The 25,131-nt window shown below is 40.3% G+C and overlaps 1 protein-coding gene across 1 annotated transcript in view; it reads right to left on the bottom strand.

Moving 5' to 3' along the window:
• Positions 1–25,131, bottom strand: part of DAAM1 (dishevelled associated activator of morphogenesis 1) — a 185,936-nt gene that overhangs the window by 11,327 nt on the left and 149,478 nt on the right. The window contains 7 exon segments of the mRNA XM_017865861.1: positions 1,052–1,159; positions 5,133–5,301; positions 6,194–6,282; positions 7,521–7,627; positions 12,527–12,611; positions 20,308–20,414; positions 22,079–22,108. Of these exon segments, the coding sequence (XP_017721350.1) occupies positions 1,052–1,159; positions 5,133–5,301; positions 6,194–6,282; positions 7,521–7,627; positions 12,527–12,611; positions 20,308–20,414; positions 22,079–22,108 (695 nt within the window).

Raw genomic sequence — 25,131 nt, 5'->3', positions numbered from 1 at the left:
TTCCATCTGTACAAGAATATTTTATGTTTCAAACTCAAAAAAATCTCACTTCAGCAAATTACTCCATGTAGAAATAAATCTCTTGCCATACTTGGCTCCCTTTGAAAACAAAACAAAAATAAGTTCATCTGCAATCATGTTCACATTGTACTCTATATAATCAGTGTTCTGCTTTTCACTAAGGCCCCAATAATATGAATATTACAAGGTAATGGCTTAAGTAGTAATCAACAATGATTTTTCTTATATTAACTAGTTTTCATTTTCATCTTTTTTTTTTTTTTTAATAGAGAAAGGTTCTCGGGCTTCTCCCATACATAACACTTTGTATTTCATGGCTTTTAAACATCAGAGCTTGAAACTGAATTCTCCCAGATAATTTACAACATATAAAAAAACTCACCAGTACTTCATTTAATTTCATGCCTTATATAGTATATTTCTACCAGATTCCATGAACAGAGGGAAAAAATGAGCCTGCTCATTATACTTTTCAAATTCACTGCAAAAAGATGCAGTTTATGTTTTAAAAAAAGAGCCAAAAGAGGGAGGGAAAAACAGCAAGGAAAATTGCCTACTTCTCAGTCTCTGAAACATGGTGTGAAGTTTGTGGTAAAATTTGGCAACTTTCCATTTTATTTTAGTTTCTTCATTTGCATAAAGACTGCTTCCCATTAAAGAGCCGCCTTGGTTTCTAGGCATATGTGTGCACATGTGAAAATTATTAGCAATGCCCTGACACTTAGGTCTTCTATTTGCTTAGTCATGCATCTTTATTTAACTAAGGGTGCTCTTACCTGTGTTTAAAACACCTGCCCTTTAAAAGTATGAAAGTTAAAAATTTCATGCAGTATTCCAAAGAAGCTAGAACAAACATATATTCAAAAATTTGTAACACATTTGAGTGATTTGGATGAGATTCAAACTTTATTTCATACAATGTTCAGGGGAAAACAAATAGAAAGACTGACTTCATGCAGTGCTAACTACCTCAATGGCTAACACACAGTCCAAGTGATTTAAGAAGCTAACACTCACTGTAAGTACTTACTTTACTTTCGCAGCTTGAGGAATATCCCGCAATTCTTCATTTAGATTCAGAACACTGGGGTACTTATTTTCCACAATAGTGATGAGATAGTGCAAAAGGGTAATGTTTCTACAATTGAAGAAGAGTATTAAACATTTAAATTATTTTCGTTTAAAGTACATAAATATATGAAGAGTTAATATCTGCATATGATTTATATGCTCAAATGGTAGAACCCACAATAATGCTATATTACCTGCATTAACGTTAAAATTTGGAGGTTCATGTAAGGCAGGGATTCTCAAGAGATGAGAATAATGGGAGAGCCTCCATGGGGATTACATAGATATATGTCAAAAAGCAGCACACAGTTTCTAAAAAGAGGATAAGAATTACATTTTGGGCCCATAATGAGCATCTTTCAAAATCTGGGTAATGGGATGGGTGATCTAAGTGAATCTGAACCACTGCCAGTGGAGATAAGCTCAAGTTTACCTTCCCACTAGATCCACCCTAAAATGGGGTGTGCCCTGCAGGTTCATAACTAGTAGGCGGTGGAGTGGAGTGGGATGGGGTGGAGAGTGAGGGATGTTTATTCCACTGAAAAGGGCAGCTATTCTTGAGTCTAAAGTACAGAGCAGCAACTCACTGATGACAATTATTGATACTTTTTTGTTTTTTTGAGACGGAGTCTCTGTTGCCCAGGCTGGAGTGCAGTGGTGCAATCTGGGCTCACTGCAACCTCCGCCTCCTGGGTTCAAGTGATTCTCCTGCCTCAGCCTCCCGAGTAGCTGGGATTACAGGTGCCAGCCACCACATCTGGCTAATTTTCGTTATTTTCAGTAGAGACAGGGTTTCACCATGTTGGTCAGGCTGGTCTCCAACTCCTGACCTCAGGTGATACACCCGCCTCTGCCTCCCAAAGTGCTGGGATTACAGGTGTGAGCCACCGTGTCTGACCTATTGATACTTTTTAATAAGGTTTCACCCAAAGGGTGGTCAGAAAGTTAGAAAGCCCCCTTTCTCGGGGCTGAACCTGGAAGCGGGCCATAATTGTCACCATGTGATATCCTCGCAACCCTGAATCCACTTCCTAATTTAGCAACACTTCAACTCCTAACTGCATAACTCTTAGTAGTTAAAACAGTTGGTTGTGCCAGCTCCCTCTCTGGTGGTGACAGGGCTGAACTCTGACTGACCTGGATTGAAAAGATGAGCACGTAGGAAACAGTATCTATTAGGCAACGCTGGGTTCCTCTGATCCCATTGTCACTGACTGCTACACATTCCTATCACCTGGACTCCAGATGCCTAGGCTAACCCCAGAGATTCATTTAATTGGAATGAGGTGGAGGCAGGCATGGGCATTCTTTAAAACTCCCTGTTGATTTTATCAAGCAGCCAGGATCAAGAACTACTTGTCTGTTGAGGTTAGAATTAGGAGGGTAAAAATACATTCCTTTAAAAAACATTTCCATAATTTAGGCAGTTTGCTAATTTACAGTGCTAAACCCCAGTACTCCCACTCACCTTTAACCAAAGGAATCAGAGTTTTCAAACAATTTTCTTTTCTATAACAATGAAAACCATTTCTAGTTACCCTTGCCTTTCATAGAGACAATGCAATCCTATAAATCCTCATTTTTCTCACTCTCAGTCTCTCAATAATTAGAAAACAATTGCCCACCAAAGCAAAACAGTGGCCAACGATTTTGGCCACTTATTTTCATATGTTCATGTGCATCCTTCCATTTCGTTTTTTTTTTTTTTTTTCTGAGATGGAGTCTCGCTTTGTAGCCAAGGCTGGAGTGCGGTGGTGGCGATCTTGGCTCACTGCAACCTCAGCCTTCTGGGTTCAAGCGATTCTCCTGCTTCAGCCTCCTGAGTAGCTGGGACTACAAGCGCGTGCCACAACACCCGGATAACTTTTTGTATTTTTAGTAGAGACGAGGTTTCACCGTGTTAGCTAGGAGGGTCTCCATCTCCTGACCTCATGATCCTCCGGCTTGGCCTCCCAAAGTTCCGGGATTACAGGTGTGAACCAGTGTGCCCAGCCTCCATTCCAATTTTGCTCTTCACAGAACCTACCTGTCTGCCCACGTGATTCTTACCTAAGGGGCACATGGAGCGAGCAAAATGCCAGCCACCATCACAAGAAAGAGTGAGGCTATTTTTTTCATTTTTTAAAAGAAATGCTTTGCTATTGAGAGACATTTCAATTAATTTCCTTAACCATACACACCTTTCTTGCTATAGAAAGTTTTAAGATGACATCTGATCTTCCATATTTGCGATCCAAATAATACCTCTTTGAGTAAATGCAAATTCTTAAGGAAGGAACAACAACAGCCACACATTTGATTCTTCCCTGGTCATTACTAGTAACTGAGCCTTCAATGCTGAGTGAATGCACCCTTCCTGCTGACTGTCCCACGATCTACACTATCTGATTAGATTCAATGGAACAACGTTCATGGGTGACTGCTTACAGGCAAAGCACTTTGCTAGGCATGCAGGTGTATAAGGCATGGGTGCTGCATTTGGGGACCAAATACTAAAGGCAGAAAAAAAAGAGGAAAAAGAAAGATCAGAAATAGTTGTAGATTGTTCTTTTGAAAAAGCTTGTACATTATATAAATTCTGTAGTAACCTCAGTAAATAAGCAGATAATCATGCAAGTGCCAGGTTATTGGTAAGTACTGAGGGTAGCTGATTGCTTTTGTGTGTGTACAGTTGAAGAGAATGCCCTTCCTTAAAAAGGTAGCTGGCTCTTTAGACACAAATAAGATCTGCTATTCCCCACTACAACCTCCAGATAAGATCCTTCTGTTGCTAATAGAGCTGTGAATGGACCAACAACACAGGTGTCAAATACCTGTAAGGCCGAATACCTTGCTTGTTGTAACCATAGGCAAGCTGAATGAGCCACCTGACCCTGAGTCAGTTTCTTACCTGACAACAGGTGACAACAGTATTTGGCTTATGTACTTCACAAGCTAGTGGGACAATCAAATGTGAAAGTGCTCTGAAAAGGATCAAGTGTTTACATTAAAAATAGGTGGCAGGGCTATAACAACAGCTGCTCTTCATTAATCTATCTCTACATGATGCAAAAACAACAAATTAACATATTGCTTATTTCTTCTAGGATGGATTTAGGGTTGCCAGAGTACTATGCTTCACGAACCCTATAGAAAATATAGGGTAAAAGCCCTTATTAGTTAGAAATAATTAGGGTGAACAGCCCATATTTCTAAAAAGAATTTGGGTATGGAGAAGCTTACCTTAGAAACAATTGTGCAAGTTCCTTTGAAGTCAGTGAGAACCTCAGAGAAACAAAGCTCTCAGGGAAACTAGAGTTAATCTGCCTAATGACCCTACCCTGTTAATGACACAAGAACGTTTTCACATCTTTAATGAGAATCTGTTCACCTAAAATGCAGCATTGAACACTTTCTAGGAAGCATTTTAATGAGACCTGCAATGAGCAACTGAGTATTAATAGCCAAAATGCATTTATACATAAGTTTTAATATAGTTGCCAGCTCCACTGTATAAGGAAAATATAACCTAAAAACCCCAAAAGCTTCATATTCTAGCACCAACTATCAGTTTTTTTCTTTTCTGTGGAACACAGTTTTCTATAGAGGGGTCATGGGGAGATGTCGAGTGCTGGTAACATTCTGTCCTTGAGCGGGGCGCTGGTTGCCCAGGTGTGTTTAATTTGTGAAAAATCATCAAGCCCAACATTTGTGATGACTGACCTCTTCTTAGTATATTACACTATAATAAAAGTTTACAAAACTAATTTTTTAAAAGGCAGGACAAAACAAAAACAACAGCAAAACTTAGAACAGATGATGTCCCTGTGGACCAAAAATGGATGAAGGATAATTGGTCCAACAGGAATATGGGAGATGCCTGCGGTCATGAGAGAGGTTAGAGAAGAGTCAATGTCAGAGAAGGGAAGAAAGCAGTGAGAAAGAGAAGTTCTGACTGAAGACTGCAATGTCATGAAGGCTGAGGAGGACCAGAGGGGCACAAATCTGAGCCTGGACCTACATACCTGGCTCCCCCAAGTGTTGGAAGATCCCATACTTACTTGTCGATGCTGGATTTTGTGTCAGCAATTTTGTTTAGACTAGATATCTTGAAACCATATGCATTCCCTCTTTGACCTTTATTCATATAATTTCCAAATGCCAAAACCACCTCCAGCAACTGCTTGAGGGCACTGCTCCTAAACACCTCTTCTGAGCCAGAACGAATTGCTTCAAAACAAAACACATAAAAACACAACGATTACCAAGTGTTTCGTTGTTTGAAATCAAGACGTTTCAGTGATACCCATTCTAAATTCACACACCTAATAACAGATATTGAAGATGTAAGACTGAGTTGTTGGGTTACCCTGAGCACTTTCAAAATGCTTAAACCAGAAGCAAACAACAAGGACAGGGAGAGCCAACTCAAGTTGTTACCAACACCCATAGACAGCTGCAAAATCCTATCCTTTCTCAGGCCTTTCTTGGCTGACTCATCAGTCATAAGCACTGAGGAATATCTAGAATAGCAATCCCATCTCCAGTATTTCTTTACAAACACTTACTTGTCTGGTGTGAGTCAGGTTAACAGGAGTATTGATCAATTCCACTGACAGAAAACTGGTCAAATGTGTTACATGTTATAGCTTACAGGTGTCATAACAGGGATCAGAGCTTAGGCTGATGCATGATTCCAGCCTGCATTCTGTGGCTGTGCTCTTCAGTGGCCTTGCCCACATTTCAAACATTTAAAATTTTAAAAATCAAACCACACAACAGCCTCAAATCTTCCCTTTGACAAATCTACTCAGGCTATGTTGTAAGGAAGCTAATTACAGGTTTAATGCTAATAGCAGTGAGATTAATTCCTCACATCCTTGTAGTCAAAAGCCCAACCCTGTAGAGGAGACCAGGAGGCATGCTGTGAGCTCCCGAGATTAGGGCAGTGCATCAAGCATTGGCCTTAAGTAATCATCCCTCAGAATTTTAAAAGATTTTGAGCCAAAAAATAAAATAAAAAATCACCAAGGGGATCTTGTTTACTATACGCACTTGGATTGCACTTTCAAATGCGTTGTAATAATGAACATAATTTCCAATCTAGGCAGCTTGACTTTACCTTCCACTTTAGGTTTCACTTCTGCCACACGCTCTGCAAACTTCTTTTTGAAGTACAGCGATTGCAACCTTTGCTGATAGTGATTAATTCTGTAAGAGCAAACATGTACTAATTGATATTCATTTAAGATATCTAGGTTCACTTAGTGACATATGGAGGTGGAGGTACCTAGAAGCACCTCCCCCAACACCCACCCACACACATACATTAGTTGTTCTCATGGACAGGAACACAGGACATGAAGCCAGCTTTGTCTGGAGAGCCCATTTTGGTCTGACCTACAGGGGCTATTCGGCCAACTGCAGCAGAGTCCTTAGCTCCAATCAAGGCAACTGCTAAAAGAAAGTGGGAGCCTGCTGCTGCTGCTGTTGACTAAAGCCCCTCTCTCCTCCCTCAGAGTCCCAGGAACTCTTTTGAGCATAGAAAAGATAAAAGGGAATGAAAACGTAAAGAACATCCTACTGCAAATAAAGGACAGTTCCCTACACTTCTCTGAAATTCCAAATTTCTTAACTTTCCATTTTACTTTCCAAAGTAAAAACTGGTCTCCAGTATCCTCTTCCCACATTGTCCTCTCCTCACTCCCATCTGCAAACCTCCCTCTGTCTTCAGAGTGAGGACCCTCTCTGCTCCCCTAAAGGAGAAAGCTGTGCCTTGAGGTTCACTGAGAGTTTCAGGACCACTGGTCCTTCTCTAATGCGGAATCAATTTTCTAGGCCTGAGATAGCAGATCGACTTAGCTCATATGCCAAACCTAATTATGAAGCTGTGGCTGCCTCAGGGCTTTCTGGAGAAGGGTTCAGAGAGCTTGCCAAGGCTCCGTGGGAAGAGTGCCATGATCGATTAGTGATGTCTGCATGTGTCATGATTTGACATCTACACCCTGATTGTTCAGTTACATGGGCTTCAGACTGACATTGTCAGAATCTGTCCATATATATATATTTTTTCCTTTTTTTTTTCTATTTTACAACCACCTTGCCATCCTAAGCTACTTGGAAGTATGAGACAATATCCCAAGAAATCAAACTGGTGAGGAGAATGATACTGACTGGAATCAAGAACAGTTATTACTTGATAAGGCCAAAGGGGCCCAGAAATAGAGATAATTGTGAAAAAACCCTCACCCTGGCTCATCCATAGGCAAGAACTGACATAAACAGAACAATGAAATTCCACGTCACTCAGACTTGAGAAGATTTTTAGAATGAAAAAGCTTTCAAGTTAAGCCAGGTTAATTAGCCCAAACAATTCAACATGAATTGAAAATTCATGAAGCTTAGAAAGGGAAGGGACATCTTCACATTCTAAGCATTTTCAAACTCACCGGCTCATCTCAAAAAGAAATCTATCAGCCTTGGCCATCCGATCCAGTTCGTGTCTATGTTCCTCCAACAGGTCAATGTCACTTTTTTCAGGAACAAATTTCAAGAGCTGAAAAGTACACACGAATATTAAAACCGGGTTTATCACTTAAATCCATGTAGTAATTTTTCACCCTTTCAGTTAATTTGTCCAAAGATAAAATGTTAACTCTTGTTGAATTTATAAGCTCTGCTCACAGGTTAAGATACAATAGAAATGATGAAATCTTTTCATTTTTACTTGAAAGTAGTTAAATGGGTATAAGATTCATCCCTGGCACTTTTCTGTTCTCTACTGCCTCTCAAATCAGAATTGTGGGAGTTCTCTACTGGAACCTCTTTTTCACAGACCACTAGAAGCACCTCAGAGAGTCAATGCTCTCATCAGAAGATGATACAACTGAGGTCCAGAGAGGGTAAGCCACTCACCCAAGATTACAAAGCAAGTTTGTGTAGTGATTAGAAATAGAACCTAGGTCTCTTGACTCCCAGCTCTACGCCTTTTTCTGTTACATCATGCTGGAATGAATAATTCCATTTGTAGTTTCCATTCCATTTTCTTATTTTTCTGGTTTATCTAATTCAATCTTTTTTTTCCCCTTCCACGTACAGGTGGGTGAGAGGAACACAGTGGGATTTGATGTTTTTAATTTCGTAGTTTATTTTTAAGGAAGAAATGAGCATGGGATGTGGAAGAAACAGTAACAATATTTAAAACTGAAACAGTGCTTCTGTATGTGTCTTATTTCCTTTCAAGGTACACATGTTTTGGATGTGTATGCAAGACCTGTGGACTCATGCTGTTTTGGAGATCAAATGCCCTTAGCTTTTTTTTTTTTTTTTTTTTTTTAAACATGACCTTCTTGGCTTTGAGGCTCTCCCCAGAATTTGATGCTGGAATTAGATGATCCATTTAGTAACTTTTCAAATGTTTGTTGGATTTAACTGAGGGACCTCAGAAAAGTCAGTTAGTCAGGGTGTCATCAGCAGAGAGGGAGAATTGGAATTACAGGCAAGTGTTCTGTGAGGCTAGAATACATTCCAGGCAGAGGGTATACTGTGTGCCGGGGCCTGGAATGGGCAGCACAGCACTTATGCAGGTAGAAGGGCAGTGGTAACATCAGTGGGAGAGGGCAGGGTAAGCAAGGGCAGGGAGTAGCAAGGCCTTATAAGAAGTTCTGTCTTTACTTTGAAGGCACTGGGACATACCTTGAAAATCTCATGTAGGAGAGTGACTTTACATTTTTTAAAAAAAATCGCCGTGCTTGAGGGATGGAAAAAGAATTAGAAGAGATTAAAAATGAGAGGGGGTCATGATTAGATAGTGGCACAGTAAGTAATCTAAGTAATCTGGATAAGAGATGATAGTGGTTTGGATAGGGTGGAGCTAGTGGACAGATTATAAAGCTATTTATGAGACTTGAATGGAACTGTCCTGACTTGATGGATTGTAGTATATGAGGAAGAGTCAAAGATGACGCCTGGGCTTCTGGCTTAGGCAATAATGTAACTGGGAACCCAGGAAGAGAAGGCTGGAGGTAGGGTGAGCCAGAATGGGGAGGAGAAGGTGAGTTTAATGTTCAAAATGATTGCATGGAACCAAGTAATGATTTCTATTAGGCAGTTGGACAAATGGGTCTGAAGCCTTAGGAAGATGCGTTTGGAAGCTGAAGCAGGGCATTAGTTTTAACAGGTAGGTTACTGAAGGTGTGGGTGTCAGTGAGATTAGGAAAGGTGCCGTCAAGAGAAAAAAAGCAGGGCTGGAGAGAACCAGTATTCAAGGGGTCAGGACAAGAAAAGGAAAAACCTTTAAAAAGAGGCCACGGAGATGCAGCCAGAGAGGCCTGCATGGCTCACAGGGCCACGGGAAGGCAGCATTTCAGCATGCAGCAAGTGGCCATGGGTGCCAACACCCCCAAGAAACTAAGAAAAATGAGGACCCCGCAATGTCCCCTGGCTCCGGCAACAGGGAAGTTGCAAGTGCCCTCGAGAAGAGCTCTAGGGAGGGGAGGACAGTGCAGCAGAGTGGGTAGAAAGAGAGTGTGGATGGTTTTCAAGACTCTGGCAGTGTCAGAGAGAAGACAGTAGCTAGATGGGGATGAGGAGTCTTGAGAGGGACATGTATATAAGATGTGTGTGTGTGTGTAATGGGTGTGTGCATGAGGGTGTGTGTGCACAGTGTGTGTGTAGGGGTGTGTGTAGGGTGTGTATGTGTGGTATATGTGTGTAGAGGCTGTATGTAGGGGTGTGTTTATGTGCTAAAGGCTGACACTTGAATGAGCTAAGAGTAGAGAGGGTGGGGCTGCAGATCTAGAGAAGGGGGCAGTCAATCCAGCTGGGGTGCTGACTAGAAGGAAGGAATGGGGCCAGAGCAAAGGGAAGGAACATCCCCTCCTTCCTAACGGGATGGAAGTCGGGGAAGATGGAAGTAGATGCCAGGGAGTTCATAGGTCTGGGGGCCTGATAGCTTCTAGGCATTTCTGCTCCTGAGTTCAAACGGTGACACTGTTCAGGACGTATCTTGTTCTTTCTCAGTGCAGGGAAGGAAGGGAGGAGGGCAAGAAGAAGGGAAGAAAAAGAGAGAGGAAAGCATCACCCCAGCCTCCCTCAGCTTGGATTTTTACAACTGGGCAAGGAAACTGAGTTCTAGCCTCAGGGATCCTTTCACTAATTTGCACAGTCCCCTCTCTCCCTGCAAACTTGTTGTGCTGAGCCCACTTGTCCCCTGTTCAGAATAACACAGTCAGTACATCTCCTTTGTTACCTAAAAGCGCACAGGAGCCACACTAAAACTCAGTTCTCTCTCAAAGGAGAGTTGTGGAAAGGACTGTACGTGGGTAGTTTTAAGAGAGGATGGGGAGTCAGGCAAACATCTGGGAACAAGGATAAAGATATGTGTTCCAAGAAAGAAGAGAGCATAGCTCTCATCTGAGATCAGAGCTCAGCAGCTGCAAGCAGCAAGAGAGGAGGGGATGAAAGCATCCACCAGGCACATCCTAAATAGGAGTAAGGAAATGCTGGCATCAACACTTGTCTGGGAAGAGTGTTGTATAGAGGAAACGGAAGTAGAGAACAAACAGTAAAATGGGGAGGAAAAGAAAGAGCGTGGGAGATGACCAGAGAGCAAGACACACACAGAATTATCAGGAGAGGCCAGGTCAAAAAATATCCTACTTGGCCAGATTCTGCTTCAGTAGACTGGTTTTCTCTCTTGCACTTATTTGAAGTACATTCTATTTGCACTGCAGGCCCTTTTGGCAAGATTGTGAAATCCTTTCCCTCAAGGAGGAATTTTGCTGGATGCAATTCCATAGTAAACAGATCTTGTGGAATTTTAAAACATACGACCTTGTCAATAGGAGCTGAAGGCAGGAGGACTAACGTGGCTTTACACATAGTCCTTCACTCTGGGTTAGCACATTGGGTGCAGCAACTTGAAGGCAGGGTTACCTGGGAGGGGCAGAGGGAGCTAGGCTCCATTGTCCCAGAGCAAAGACTCTGTGTGACTGGTCTACAGCGAGGGAGGGAAAGGTGTATGGAGGAGCTAGAAAATGCTCTCAAAATAAATTTTATCCCAGGGGATACTTTTAAACCATTCATACACAGAGCACCCCAAGAGACTTGAGAACATAATCATTAACTATTTTGATAATTAAATAAAACCTTTAAAGGACAGTATGAAGAGTTTTTCCACAGCAAATGTGAGGATTTTCCCTCAGGACTATTACAGCTGCAGAGGTTGCAAGGAGCGGGCAGGTCCATTAGGGAGTGACTCTGCAAACATCATTCCTCCCTGCATGGTGTCTGAGACCTTCGAGACATCAGTGAGAACCATGGAAAACACACATGCAGATAGACAGGCGCTCTACCCAGAGCAACTTCGCCACTCAGGATTACTGTTAACAACACAAAATACCCTTATTCTCTGCTCTTGGAGCAAGGCACGCCTACAGATGGAACTGGAGTTCGGTCTAGAATCCTAGTTGCTTGTGCCCACAGTTGACCTTAGGTACACCTGGCTCTAACAAATGTGGACTTCTTGACCAAAACCATTCAAAATGTGAGCCCATCCCCAAAACAATGAGACAGAAGGATGGAACAGTCTGACAGCATTCTGAGACTATCATCACAGAGCACAGAAAAGTTAAGGCCCAGACCAAGGGGCAGAGGGCAGAGACAGGTGAAAATCCCTAGAATATGTGCGAGATCAACAACATTGTTATTTGGGGACAAGTAGACAAAGAAGCCAAACAGCCCATGACCCAGTTGCAGTGGCTACAAAGAAATGCTATAAAAATACTGGCTGCTTGGTCATGGATAACAAAAATTATATCAAGATACTATGGGCAAAGATGTATACTGAGTGGGTGTAAATCCCATTCTTGCTACCCCTGGCATTTAAATTTACTGCTATTTATGACACAAGAGGGTGCTGTACAATGTACAGAGGTTAAAACTTAGCCCCAAGACATTTACAACTGCCTTGTGACAAACATGTTTGTTCAGATACAGATGACCGTGTGCGGCTTTAAAGTTCATTTTCATGGTTGTGGGTCTGGTGACCAAGACACAAATTAGATTTAGAATTTAGTAATGAATCAGCTTTTGTAGTATCGTTTGCAATCTCACAGTGCTAGTGAGATTCTCAGTATTCCTGTGAAACACAGACTTTCTTCTAGAGCTAGATTTATATGATTTACTGAGGTATAATGACATAATTGCAGCTTGAGGGATGCTGTGGGTCTCAGGCATTTGACAAACACGATCTTCCTTCTCAGCCATCAGTTTGGGAGGCAATGAGAGAATAAGGTCATTAAGTTTCCTAACACAGTCACATGGGAACTTGGTTCAGCCACCTCATTCATAGATGAGGAAATGATCCACTAGCAACAACCGGATGTTCTCAACATCCCTCTCCCTGTTGATGGTCGCTTTTCACTTCTGCTCTGAGATACATCTGGTGGCTCACCTGTTCCAACATGTCCTTGGGCAGATCTTCCTGTTCGTCCATTGTTAGAATTGCCCGTTTGATTTCATCATTGGATAATTTCAACCTGGAGAAAGAATACTGTTATTAACCATATTGGTTTGAGTATTAAAATTTAACATAATTCATTTTGCTACACCAGCTGCTGATTTTCAAGTACTTTTTTCTTAAAATCTCTCAGTGAAAGCTTATTTCCTGACAATATTGCACCTAAAAATAGGATTTTAAAACTGCTTTTACATTCTTTCAGGGCTTTGTAATGCTCTGCTAACACAGAGGACAAAGCTGCTATGTTCTATGATTTAGTTTCCTTAAGCAAAGCACTGGAAGATTAGAACTAGGGAAAATACCCATACACAATTGTTTTCTTTTACATTTAGGATCCATGAATTGCAAGTGGGAGGACAGAACTAAGTTTCTGACCTGTTTATAGGTCGGGAGTGTTTAAAGTTTGCTATCAGGTAAAAAATGGGTTTTGAGAAGGTTAGAAACTACATGTTATTGTTAAAAAGTTGAGCAACAGATAATATGCAAAATAAAATGTATAAGTACTTCATAGTTAAGGCATTTTTTTAATAGACAGAGAAACTGGGGCCCAGAATGGCCAAGTGATTTGTCCAAGATTAAACATAAAAAACGACAGTAACCACAAACCCATAACTCTTGACTGCTAATCTCAAACTCTTTATATAAAAATCCCTTATCTAGTTAATGTTTCATAGGGAAGGATTTAAGCAAAAATACAAATCTGTTTCCTCATTTTCTGTCTACCATCAGCTTAAATGATTTACTAATTTAATCAGGAATCTGTGTCTTGATTGTCAGAACAACAAAGTATTGACTGTAAAATATAACATATAATGTTAAAATGTATTTTTATTAGATATAACAATAGTCTTACCCAGGGCAAAAAATCTTGATCACATTATTAGCCGCAACAAGAGAATCACTCCTTTGTTTAATTTGTAAGCATTAGACCCAGACTTTTCCTTTTTTTTTTGATAGAAATGGGGTCTCACTATGTTGCCCAGATTGGTCTTGAATTTCTGTCCTCAAACAATCCCCCTACCTTGGCCTCCCAAAGCACTGGGATTACAGGTGTGAGCGACCATGCATGGTCTAGACTTATTTTTAAAATCTTACTTCCTTACAACCTAAAACTAATGTGGCATATTAACATGACTTGATTTGTTCTTTGAGTCTATGCTCTTAAAAAAGCATCATCATATTTAGGACTAGAGATAAAGACGTAAACACACAAATATAGAGCAAGATGTACACATGTCACATGCAACTTTTGAAGGTAGGGGCTTTGGTGTGAGACAGGCTGGGTCCCAGTCCTGTCTCCGATACTTCCTGGTCAGTGTGACTAGAGCAAAAAATTTTTATTAAGTCTCAGTTTCCTCATCTGTAAAACAAGGATAGTAATAACTACATAACTGCATCCCCCCCTGCCTCCCCCTAGAAAGGGTTTGTGTTTGTATGTGTGCACATGAGGATTAAGCAAATGAATGCACGTAAAGTGCTTAGCAAAGTTCCTGGCCATAGAAAGAATGCAATAAACTATATGTACGTTCTACAAGGCAGAATTTTTTATACTAGAAAAACAAAGTAGCAGTACCTTTGTATCCTTAATGTTCATATGCAGCTAAGAACCCATTAAACAGTGCTTAGTATGGTAATTATGATCACTTTCTAAAGCACTGTCATATCCATTATTTCACCAGTGTTTCCTCTCTGTGTATGACACCCATGAGGCTGAGAGTATTAAGAAGGAAATAGAAGATGAGGTCCTTATTTTAACAGTGATTATAGTCATTCGGAGAACCAGATGATAAGCCGAAATCCTCAAGACACATGCAGATCAAGATGAGGGCTGAATAGGTGAAAGCATGCACTCAAAGGCAGCGAAGGAGAAGAGAAGCCCCAGGTGAAGCTGGATGAGGCACCCCACCAAGGATGCCTCTGGCTTGTCTTTTTCTCTAGATTTGGGACCTAATTATGTTAAAACCATCCACCTTGCTATTTAAACTGAATGTTATTTCATGTGCCATTAGGTAGGGAAGAGAAGGAAAAAATTTGGGAATCCTACTGTACTAATACCATTCTCTTCTATTTCATGTTCTCAAACCCAAATGAAGCATCTAGGCAAAATGCAAAATTATTTAAGGTGACAAATAAGGCCCATTCTATCACCTCATCTGAGCTGTGGTGTCATTATAACCCCTACGCCATTACAGGAGCCCTTGCCCTGGCAGACTTCTTCAGATGGTTTTTGTCATTGTTGGGACAACCATTTTCTCATGAACATGTTCCCCAGAATATCATGTTAGAAAATTCCCCCTGCTTAAATGGAACAATTTAGCTAAATTGGCATGGGTAAAGTACACAACAGGGAAAACACCGACTCGCAGCATCAGGGCCTCAACTGGGTAGCCCTAGACTCCAGGACACTAGAAGCCCTTGAGTCAATTTAAGTCCAAACACCATTGTGCGGCCATGCAAGGCCAAGGAATAGTAACAATAGGGAGGGCTGAAACTGCCACTAATGAAAACCAACTGGCTGTGAAAACATCTATAATCACGAGGAGAGCTCTGCTTATAAGAAAAAAAAAAAATTAGTTCTGTGTCCTTTTCACACCAAGTTGAAGAAACCATTTTATGGTGTAGTTCTGCTGAGTCCTTCTGTTTTGCATTTAAAAGAAAAGGAGTTGAAAATCAGAGTGAGAACAATACTTGAAGTATCAGATTTGCATTTCATTAGCTCCCCATATGGAGCACAGAACTTCTTGCTTTTGAAATTGTATATATTTATGCTCCTCAACCCCCAGAGGCTGTCTGGACTAAACACTAGCTCTAATTCAAAACAATTTTAGTTTCTCTTAATGTGGCCCACAAAGAGACTGGAGACTTTAATGGCTAGTACTTAAGAAAATCTACCTGTCAACGTAACCCCATGCATGCGGCCTGTTGGATCAAAGAAACCCTACCTTAAGGGAAAGGGAAGAAAAGTACCCCGCCCTCAGGGATGGTTCTATAGGTTGCAGAGTTCTTAGTATCATCTGTCATCCACAGAATCAGTCTCTAATCTCTGTAATTAATTGCTTTTAAAGCTTGGCAGTGTTCTGAAGTGCTGAAGGGTGGCAACTTTTGAGACATGTACTCTAACTTTCTTTACAAGGCAGGAAACAAACCAGCCATCTTAAAACAGTATTCAACTTTAGGTTGCTCTACTCAAGTATTTCAAAAATTTGCCAAGAGAATTGGAACATCCAGGCGTAATTAAAATAAGTTAAGGATGGATGGCTAGATCAGCCTCAGCTCTGCTTCAGTGGATTTAGGCCAAATCCCCCTACTTTAGAGTAGCTTTTTGTGGTTTACTACACCCAGGCTGCCGTGCTAAGTGAGCATCTGGGAAAAAAGAACGGCAGAACACTTCATAAAATTGTGCTTTAGGTGGGTTCATTTTGCAATATAAACCTGCTTCCAAGTTGCTGTCTCCCACACCCCGCCACCCCCCAGCCTTTGGTGGAGAGAGGTCTGTTTTAGTATGTAAAACAGAGTAAATTTTTAATTGCTACATGTCACCCATACACACATAGACAGTAGAAAAGTTGCTTATTCCCTGAGGACCTGAGGAACAAATTCTCTAAGATGTGCCCATTCTACTCTCTTCCCATGAAAGGTACGGTCCCTCATGCCTGTAGCTCTCCATTCAAATGCACACCTTTTAGGCCATCTCTTTCTGAGAGCTTCGAATGATTTGGTCACTCATGCTGCAAATATCCTACTCACTCAGGCATGGGCAGTGCCGGCACCTCCTCCCTGCCTTGGCCTCTTTCCAACTGCCTGCCTGGCTCCAGACAAAGCTGTGGCAGGTGCCCCTGACCTAAAGGTCCACTGACATTTGTAAAATATGAGGAAGACCTTTAAGGTATAATCTTAAATACTGTGAACACAAGCGCTCATTAAAATATAGCGCATGGAATATGCCACAGGCTTTCACTGTGGTGAACTTTGGTGTAATGACGGCATTGCCAGGAAATAAATCCCTAGACAGCAAGATAAGAAATAGGGAAGTTCACCAGCCTTTGGGAATGAAATAATCAGGAAAGAAAGATAGTAAGTGTGGCAAGGTGGGAAATGCTGACATAATCTTTGAAACATTCCTATTCATTGTCCCTAAGCACAAAATCAGCCTTCAAGGGCTTCTTCATCTCTCTCTAGGTTGTCTGTCAGTCATCAGGTCTCACCTGGACAACAGAGATCCTTATCTGATGGCTGCCCTGGTCCAGCTGTTAACCCCTTTTAACCTGTCCTGCGAAACCAAAAGACCAAACTAAAAAACCTTATTAAACACACAGTGTCCTCCTCCTGAACAAACGGCACCAGTTCTGATCCCATGGATACATAAACAGGACACTGGGCAGCTCCCATGCAGGCACCCTTCCCAGGGCTGCACACATCCTGGAGGAATTCTCACAAGCCGCTGAAGCGCTGCTACCTTCATGACCTTCATTTTATAGATGAGGAGGTTATGATGTGATCGTGGGCTGACTTATGCTCTTAGAAATGCACAATGCCTGAATCTCGGGCTCTCCTGCCTGGTTTCATTCAATCCAATTGATAATTCTCTGCCAGGATTGCAGGGCTCTCTTTACTAGCTGTACTTATGTCCCTCCCACGTCTTTGCTGCTCCACGCCTCCTTGACACTGCCTTCCTGACCCCACCTCTCGTTATATAACAGTCCTTGCCTTTGAGGCCCACTTTCTACAATAAGCCCTGCTAGTGCCCCTCCTACATGGCTGAGCTCCGTGTCCTTCAGTCAGACCAGTGTAAGCCCTGAACTGCACAAAAATCTCACAGGTGTCATTTTTCTTCTCCAATTAGCCATGTGCTTTCAAAGGCAGCAACGTTATCTTAACTTTTGGTACGTCCTGTGGCACTCAGCACAGTGCTGGGCAAAAAAATGTTCCAAAGTGGTGACTAAGAGAATAAGTATTGAACACGTTTTCATATTTCTTTCTCCTTTCATGTCCCCAGCTCCTTTTCTGCATAGTAATAAATTGCCAACAAAAAGGGAAGAATGAAAAGTAAACTGCTGATTGGTTAAAAAACTAAATAAAATACAAATTATAATTAAATCTGCTTAATTTTTTCACTTTTACCACAACATTTAACTTGTCGTTCTGTGCTTTCCTGATGAGAGAGTAGAACAACTGACCACGGAGCACAAAAGGATGGGGCACTGAATCATCCATGGGAGAGAGGGCTTCAGATCCTGATCAATGCAGCCCAATGGCCAACAGGTCAAATGGGACTCAAAATTACTTTGTCACACACACTTTTTAATTGTGCTCACTGTAATAACACTTATACACCAAACTGGATTTTAATTGATAATCTGACAGATCTTAGGTCAGTTCTTAAAACTGTCTTAAAAGAGTTTAAATACATTCAAGTTCTAAGTCACCTCAAAAGTGTCAGCGCCTAAGGCAACAAGGGAATTTACATACCACAAATATGAACGACTTCCCTCAATAACAGAATGGAGAATCTGCCAGAAAGAGATGTAACCTTATCTATAGCTCGTGTAACTACCCTGGTTGGTACTTAGTACTACTGAATAATCTGTCAATAAGGAACGAGGTCACTGTTTTTACTCTAAAGGCATTTCAACACTACAGAAATTCTGGGCCAGACACGGTGGCTCACGCCTGTAATCCCAGCACTTTGGGAGTCCGAGGCAGACAGATCATGAGGTCAGGAGATCGAGACCATCCTGGCTAACATGGTGAAACCTGGTCTCTACTAAAAAAAATACAAAAAATTAGCCGGGCATGGTGGTGGGCGTCTGTAGTCCCAGTTACTCCGGAGGCTGAGGCAGGAGAATGGCGTGAACCCGGGAGGCAGAGCTTGCAGTGAGCTGAGACCGTGCCACTGCACTCCAGCCTGGGTGACAGAGCGAGACTCTGTCTCGAAAAGAAAAGAAAAGAAAAGAAAAGAAAAGAAAAGAAAAGAAAAGAAAAGAAAAGAAAAGAAAAGAAAAGAAAAGAAAAGAAATTCTGTGACAGCTCCCTTTGCCAAGCGTTTTAAAGCATTCATCTGGATGGCACAAGCATAAAATACAGAGAGAAATTCTAGGATGTAAAAAAACTCCACAACTTTCCCAGTTAATTTAGTTTTGCTACTAGGAATACTATTTATAAAAAGGTAACAAAACAAATTGTTTACACTGTACAGCAGTCTTCCCTTATTGGAGGAGAATATGTCCCACGATCTCCCAGTGGATGTCTGAAACTGTGGATAGTATTGATCTTTACGTAGACTATGTTTTTTTTCTATACTTACATACCTATGGTAAAGTTTAATTTATAAATCAGGCACAGTGAGAGACCAACAATAACTAAAAATAAAATAGAACAACTACAACAATATATTGTAATAAAAAGTTATGTGAATGCAGTTTATCTCCAAATATCTTATTGTACTGGACCGTGAATAACTGAAACTGCAGAAAGTGAAACTGTGGATAAGGCAGGGACTACTGTAGAAGAAAAATAAGCAGACCTTCAAGTTGTTTTCAGTGGTGTCTTCCTGAGGCAGATAGATATTTTATCTAGCCCGAGCATAGTTCATGGAATAAAAGTCAGAATAAATACAGGGTATGGCCATTTACACAGCTTTCAGCCAGAGCCAGAAATAAAATGCTAACAGGATGGTTCAGGTTACCTTACTAGTTGCATTAAAATTCAAAACTCTCACTAAGGTTAAATTTCTCTTCACTGAAAGAAACATTTGCTCCCTGAAGTAATACATATCTGGCTAAGAATCAACTTCCATGAAAACCAAGCAGCAGTTCTTTGTGTTAAAAGAAATTCATTCTAAGAACATCTAAATAATAAGGACTACTATGTTTCCTCTCTTCATTCTCCCTGAAAAAGAAGTCGCCTTATACCAGCCTCAGTGCATACACAACATTCCTTCCAGAATGTAACTCATCTTTAAAGCCTCAACATTCAGGATTTTTACATCTTCACTCACTCCATAAGCATTCAGTGTCTTTGCCTAATGTGAAAGTTCCTTTTAGAGAAAAGAAGAAACTAGATACAGAAAAGCGATTTGAAATGCCCAGAACAACCTGACAACATTGCCCGAAGCTGCAATCAGATTCCAGGCTCCCAAATTTCCTTTCTTCTTTTCAAGTTCCAAGGCTGTGATGGTTCACTAATTATGAGAAAGATTTCTGAACAGGGCTGAACTGGATACATTAGCATTTCATGGAGGTTTGAGATTTACATATCCTTTTAGCTATAAAATGCTCAAAAGAGCATGAAATCATATAACCTTGAAATGTAAAACGGTGACATTAGAAAGCAAAATAAAACAAAGAGCCTTCATCTGTTGGTCCTGATTCTGTGACAATGCTACTAAATGACCAAAATATCTCTAAGGCCAAGAAGTGTAAATAAAAGTCAAGTCCATTTTACAGGCTTTCTGGGAAGAAAAGATTGACTTACGATGTTCTGCCTTTAAATTTAGAAGTCTGTGGAAATTAAACTTTGAGAAAGAAGGCATCCAGCTCTGATATGTTCCACTAAGAAAAGTAAGCACCAAGAGCTGTTCTCATTTTAACAGAAGGGGATCCAAAGAACTGTACCTCAGCAGAGTACAATTAAAACAAAATCACTAACATGTGGTTTTGAGCCACAGAATGGAAATGTTGGTCCTACTAGAAATGTTTATTCAACATCAACAATACCTCGATAGAAGGATGTTGCAATTCTGAGCTCTCCGACCATCAATCACCGAAAGCTCTTTGACTTTAAGTTTGGAACTCAGAGTGTCATCAATGGCATCTGCTTCTTTCTGTAAAGAGCACGAAAGAAATCCATCAAAGTCCAACAGGGACATTCAGACTTCAGACACACACTTTCCATTTTTGTTCACACACACATACACACACTCTACACATACACACATGGGCAAAGCTAAGGTGGTGAGGTGGGGAGTGTGGAGAGATGGTGGAACTGAAACAAAGGCTACAGTCTAGTTGGTAAAGGGAAATAATAAGAAAAGCTGACCACCCACATTTGAAAAAGCATTATTTGGAAGAACAAAGTGCTTCTAAGTTGAAGATGCTAAGTGTGCATAAATTATCAGTGAGTGGTGCCCTCCCTTTGTCCCCCAAATTCCTAAGGATTGCAGACAGAAGAACTGTCACTATGAATCAGGCTCAGCTGAGGCTTGCCATTGCCGGTCCAGCCACTTGCAAGGCCCATTCACCCCAGAACCATTTGCATCCTGAGCACTCAAAAAAGCTAAACGATGAAACCTCCCAAACATCTTCATGTACAACAGGAAGCTCCCAAAGCCAGATGGTACCTTTCATTACTCAGGAGCCTGATGGACAATGGGAAGGGGCAGTTTGAGGCATGAGTTCAGTTACCTGAACTAACAAGAAAACACTACTTGCATATTCTGTTGCTGTACAGAAATCTATAAGCTATGATGGCCAGTTATAATTTCAGGTGGAACAGACAAAAAATATATATAATATACTGTTAGAGTAAACTGAGCTTCAGGGGTATTGGTAATAATAAAAAGTTCAAGGCTAACTTGATAAATAACAAGTTTGATTTCATTAGCAGTGAGAATAAATTAAAAAGTTACAGTGTTTTAAAAATGTAAAAAAACTGATTATTAAGTAGCTCTTTCTTTTACAAAGTTGTATCTATATTTTACACAAAGAAAGAATCTTAGCTGAATTCTTCATTCAACTTACCTACAGAGTTTCCTCATTTGATGAGGAGGCTGAATTAAAGTAGTATCTCTAAAGTCTGTTTAAGTTCTAAAAATTCTATGTACTTTCCTACCAAGCAGCGTGAATTTATGGAGAACAGCAAACATTATTGGTTCTACAAACTACAAAATCTTGGATCAGACTGCTGTTTTTAACATGAGTCTGTACTACTGTTTAAATTTTGCAGTTTAAAAGAAAATGAATTTGTAGTGACGTGACTGCAATCTGGCTTGCTCAGACACTACGCCTATCAAGCATCGAAATTCAACTGCAGCCTATGCGATCTACAAAAAGTACTTGATTTCTATCAGAAGACAATAGTCCAAGTCTTATATACACCATCAAGCCTTTTTCAGATATTTCCCACTCAGGAATTAGGAGGAAAAAACCAAACAACTATATAAATTATTATAACAATAACAGTAGCATTAAAAAAAAATAAGGAAACCAAAGAGCTCTAGAACTGTGTACCAGTTCAGAAAACAAAGGCACCATGGAATTTATCATATGAGGCACAATGTGATCGAATGTCAACTGTCTCACGCTAAAATTTCAGGCGAATCTCTAGATATTCATTTAAGAGTTGAAACCCAAAGTGGAGTTACCTAGACATGAGATTACACTATGTAAAAAACAAAAACAAAACAAAATCCTGGATAACGAAGAGATTTCAAGCTTATAGTGAGCCAAGGAGTTATATTAAGCAAGCTTTAGGTAGTAGCTCACTTACCTGCTTGGAGTTACTGTTCACAAAGAAATCCTACAGCCATGGCAGAGGCATGGAAAAGGCAAATCAGATATATGCAGTTCAGAAGTCACAGCAACAAATGGGGGAAAGTCAAAGCAGTCAAGGAAACAAGTGATGTAGGGTAAGAGATGATTTACGCCCCTGGGATCATCAATGAGAGTTGATGAAGATGAGAAAGTTCGGCTGAATACCATGAAGAGCACAATACTAAGCATTCAGGGTAGAGAAAGACGATGACATTTGCTGTACCCCATTTTCAACGGTGGAAAATCAAATGCAGAAAAGACACGGCTTATAACACCTAAGAAAGACCCAAGCTGGGAAAGGAACAAATCCTCTTTGAAATGACCACTGGCTCCATTTATTCAACATGACGATTTTACTTGAAGCAGGAGAATGTCAATCAATCCCATCAACTTGAGGAAACTATTCCTACTGTTAATAGGAAAACCAAAAATATATAAATAAATACACTTTTTTTGATGGAAATAATCTCCTGTCATCTTATAAGGATGGATTGAGAAAAGACAGGTTGAACAACTCAAGTCAGTAATATTAACCCTCAGCACCCCTATAAAGTGCAAATAATGCCTGTAGGTGCTACAGGTAGGTATGAGGAAAAAGAACATGCAATTAAGAGAAAATCAGTGATACGTGTGTTCTGCAGCCATTGGTGGCCCTGTCCTAACTGCCCAGGGCTGTTCAAGCATACAAGGTCAACAGTCTTTTCTGGAAATAGTTTTTAGAAAAGACTTGGAGTGAAAAAGGGAATGAGGAAGATGTAACTGACATGCTGTGAGAAAGTTACAGCATACGTTGCATATTTTTGCAATGCTGAAATGAATAAGGCTTTGGTGTGCAAAACACGCCCCAGTTTTCGGGCCAACAGCTTGCACAACCAGCATTTGCTCAGCAGATTCCTTAAGGTCTCATTGGTCTCAGCAGCACTGCCAAGGCCGATTTTACACAGATGAGCTGTTTCACATAATTCCTCTAGTGGGAAACAGAATGTGTCCTCCCCTTGTCTAGCCATACAAGGAGGGGCTGCTTTTCTAGAATGGTATTTGAAAAACAATGGATACTCCTCTGATATCCCAGTTTTCTTTTGTCTCTATTATAACTGCCAAGTTGTCTACTCTGAAGCTCCTTAGGACTCTTCCTGTAAAAGCAGTTTCCTTTCAAGGGCAAAAAAGAATATGGTGAAGTGAACTCCATGAAGTCATCTTAACCTATTTTTTTTCTCTTAAAGAGAGAGTTGCTAGTTGAACTTAGATTCTGCTCTTACTGTCTGACCCTCAAAGAAGAAACTTTTTTGAAGTTCACTGGCAACTCATCCTATTTTATAAGTTCCCAGTGTCAGGAAATTAAGACTTCTGACTTCTAGTGTAGAGGCCTGTGGAATCAGGCAACTGTTATTTACTGGGTGTGTGGCTTGGGGCTCAGTCTGTCTGTCTGTAAAATGTGGTTAATTAACAACTGATTGGTGTGAAGATTAAACATGACAATCATGTAATGCATTGTGTAGAGTACCTGACACATAGGTACCTGACACGTACGTATGAGCTCAGTACTTGAAAGCTACAATAATACAATTATTTCATCTTTCAGGCTGATGATCAAGTCCACTTATTCCCCTTTCGCTCTGTTTTCAGTTAAGCTGAAAAAACAGCTGGTCAAGATCTCCCATTTGTGACCACCATCAGCAATAAGTATAATAGTTAATAGCCATGTAATATATTTTCCTTCTAGAGGTGAGGATGAAGAATACCAAGCCAGAGTTTCTTCAATTATTACCCTAAAGATTTCACTTCTTTAAAAGTCCTTTACTTGGCACATTAGAAATAAAATCATAAAGCTTATGAGTTTCATTGAAAGGGGCATGTTAGAAATAATGATGCTTCCAGGCCTGTTTCAAGTAAGTTAACATTCTTTTTGAAAGCTTATTCACTGAAAATCAGAGGGAAATAACAAAAGATACTTCTAATTGGCTTGGGTCAAATGTGGTAGAATCACTTATATTTGGCTTCATCTAACAGGATGTCTGGTTTTTCCAGGCAATTTCTAGCATAAAGCTTAGGGCTTGGAGTATAAATAGGAAGTTGGGACTTGCATTTTCAGGAAGCAGTGCTGATAGTGCTATAGACTGAATTCCACAATGGGATGATGACTCAATACTTTAGAGATAATCATAATTCTTACGTGAATGGTTTTTAATCTGTTTGAGAATTTTGTAAATCTGGTAAAAATTAGAATCTCTATCCAGAAAAATTCATACACTATATTTATATAAAACCCTGCATCTGATTAACTCTTACCGTGAGGCCCAGTTATAGAACTTACATTTGGTCTTAAGAAAAAAAACAAAAAACAAAACACAAAAAACACCACTATTTATAATTCTCTCTTCTGTTTTCATGTGCCATGGCTAAGGATCAAGCCTATTGAAATAAATATCTTAAATCATAAAATTTTCTATGTGAAAATTATATCTATAGAATAAAATTGTAAAGGGAATAAAAAAGGAAAATGATAATTTATAAAAAATCAGAAGATATCATTGAATGCTCTAACTGGAGCCCCAAAATGTCTTGTGTATTACATATAAGCAGGAGAGGTTGGATTCTGGAGCCTGGGACCACAGTTATTCTTTGTTCCTAACCCAGAGCAGAGGCTTTGAAAAGTTTTACAATGTGATGACAATAGGATCCTTAAGGAAGGGCTGTCCTCAAGCAAAGACCAGGGGGAAGGAAGAGATAGTGAGCTGTAAATTTGTTGCTACAGAGATATGACTCCCTTTAGGTAAATGTAGTCCCTTTAGCTCATTTCCCCTCTATTCAATTGTATGGATAGAGAGAAATGAATTTATAGCATCTAGGGGTGAAGATTTCCCACAAAATGGAGATGAATATTGTTTAATTGTATCTGAAAAGTACTGCTATGCAATGTGCTACCATTTAAATCAGTCTTTTGTGGCTGACCTGGAAATCATGTATAATGTAGTTTCAATGAGGAAAAGAGGACGTGAGATTCAAGAC

This window comes from Rhinopithecus bieti, unplaced genomic scaffold, assembly GCF_001698545.2.
Source record: "Rhinopithecus bieti isolate Rb0 unplaced genomic scaffold, ASM169854v2 scaffold_83527, whole genome shotgun sequence".
Classification (NCBI taxonomy): Eukaryota; Metazoa; Chordata; class Mammalia; order Primates; family Cercopithecidae; genus Rhinopithecus; species Rhinopithecus bieti.
This window is presented reverse-complemented; position numbering and strand designations above follow the sequence as displayed.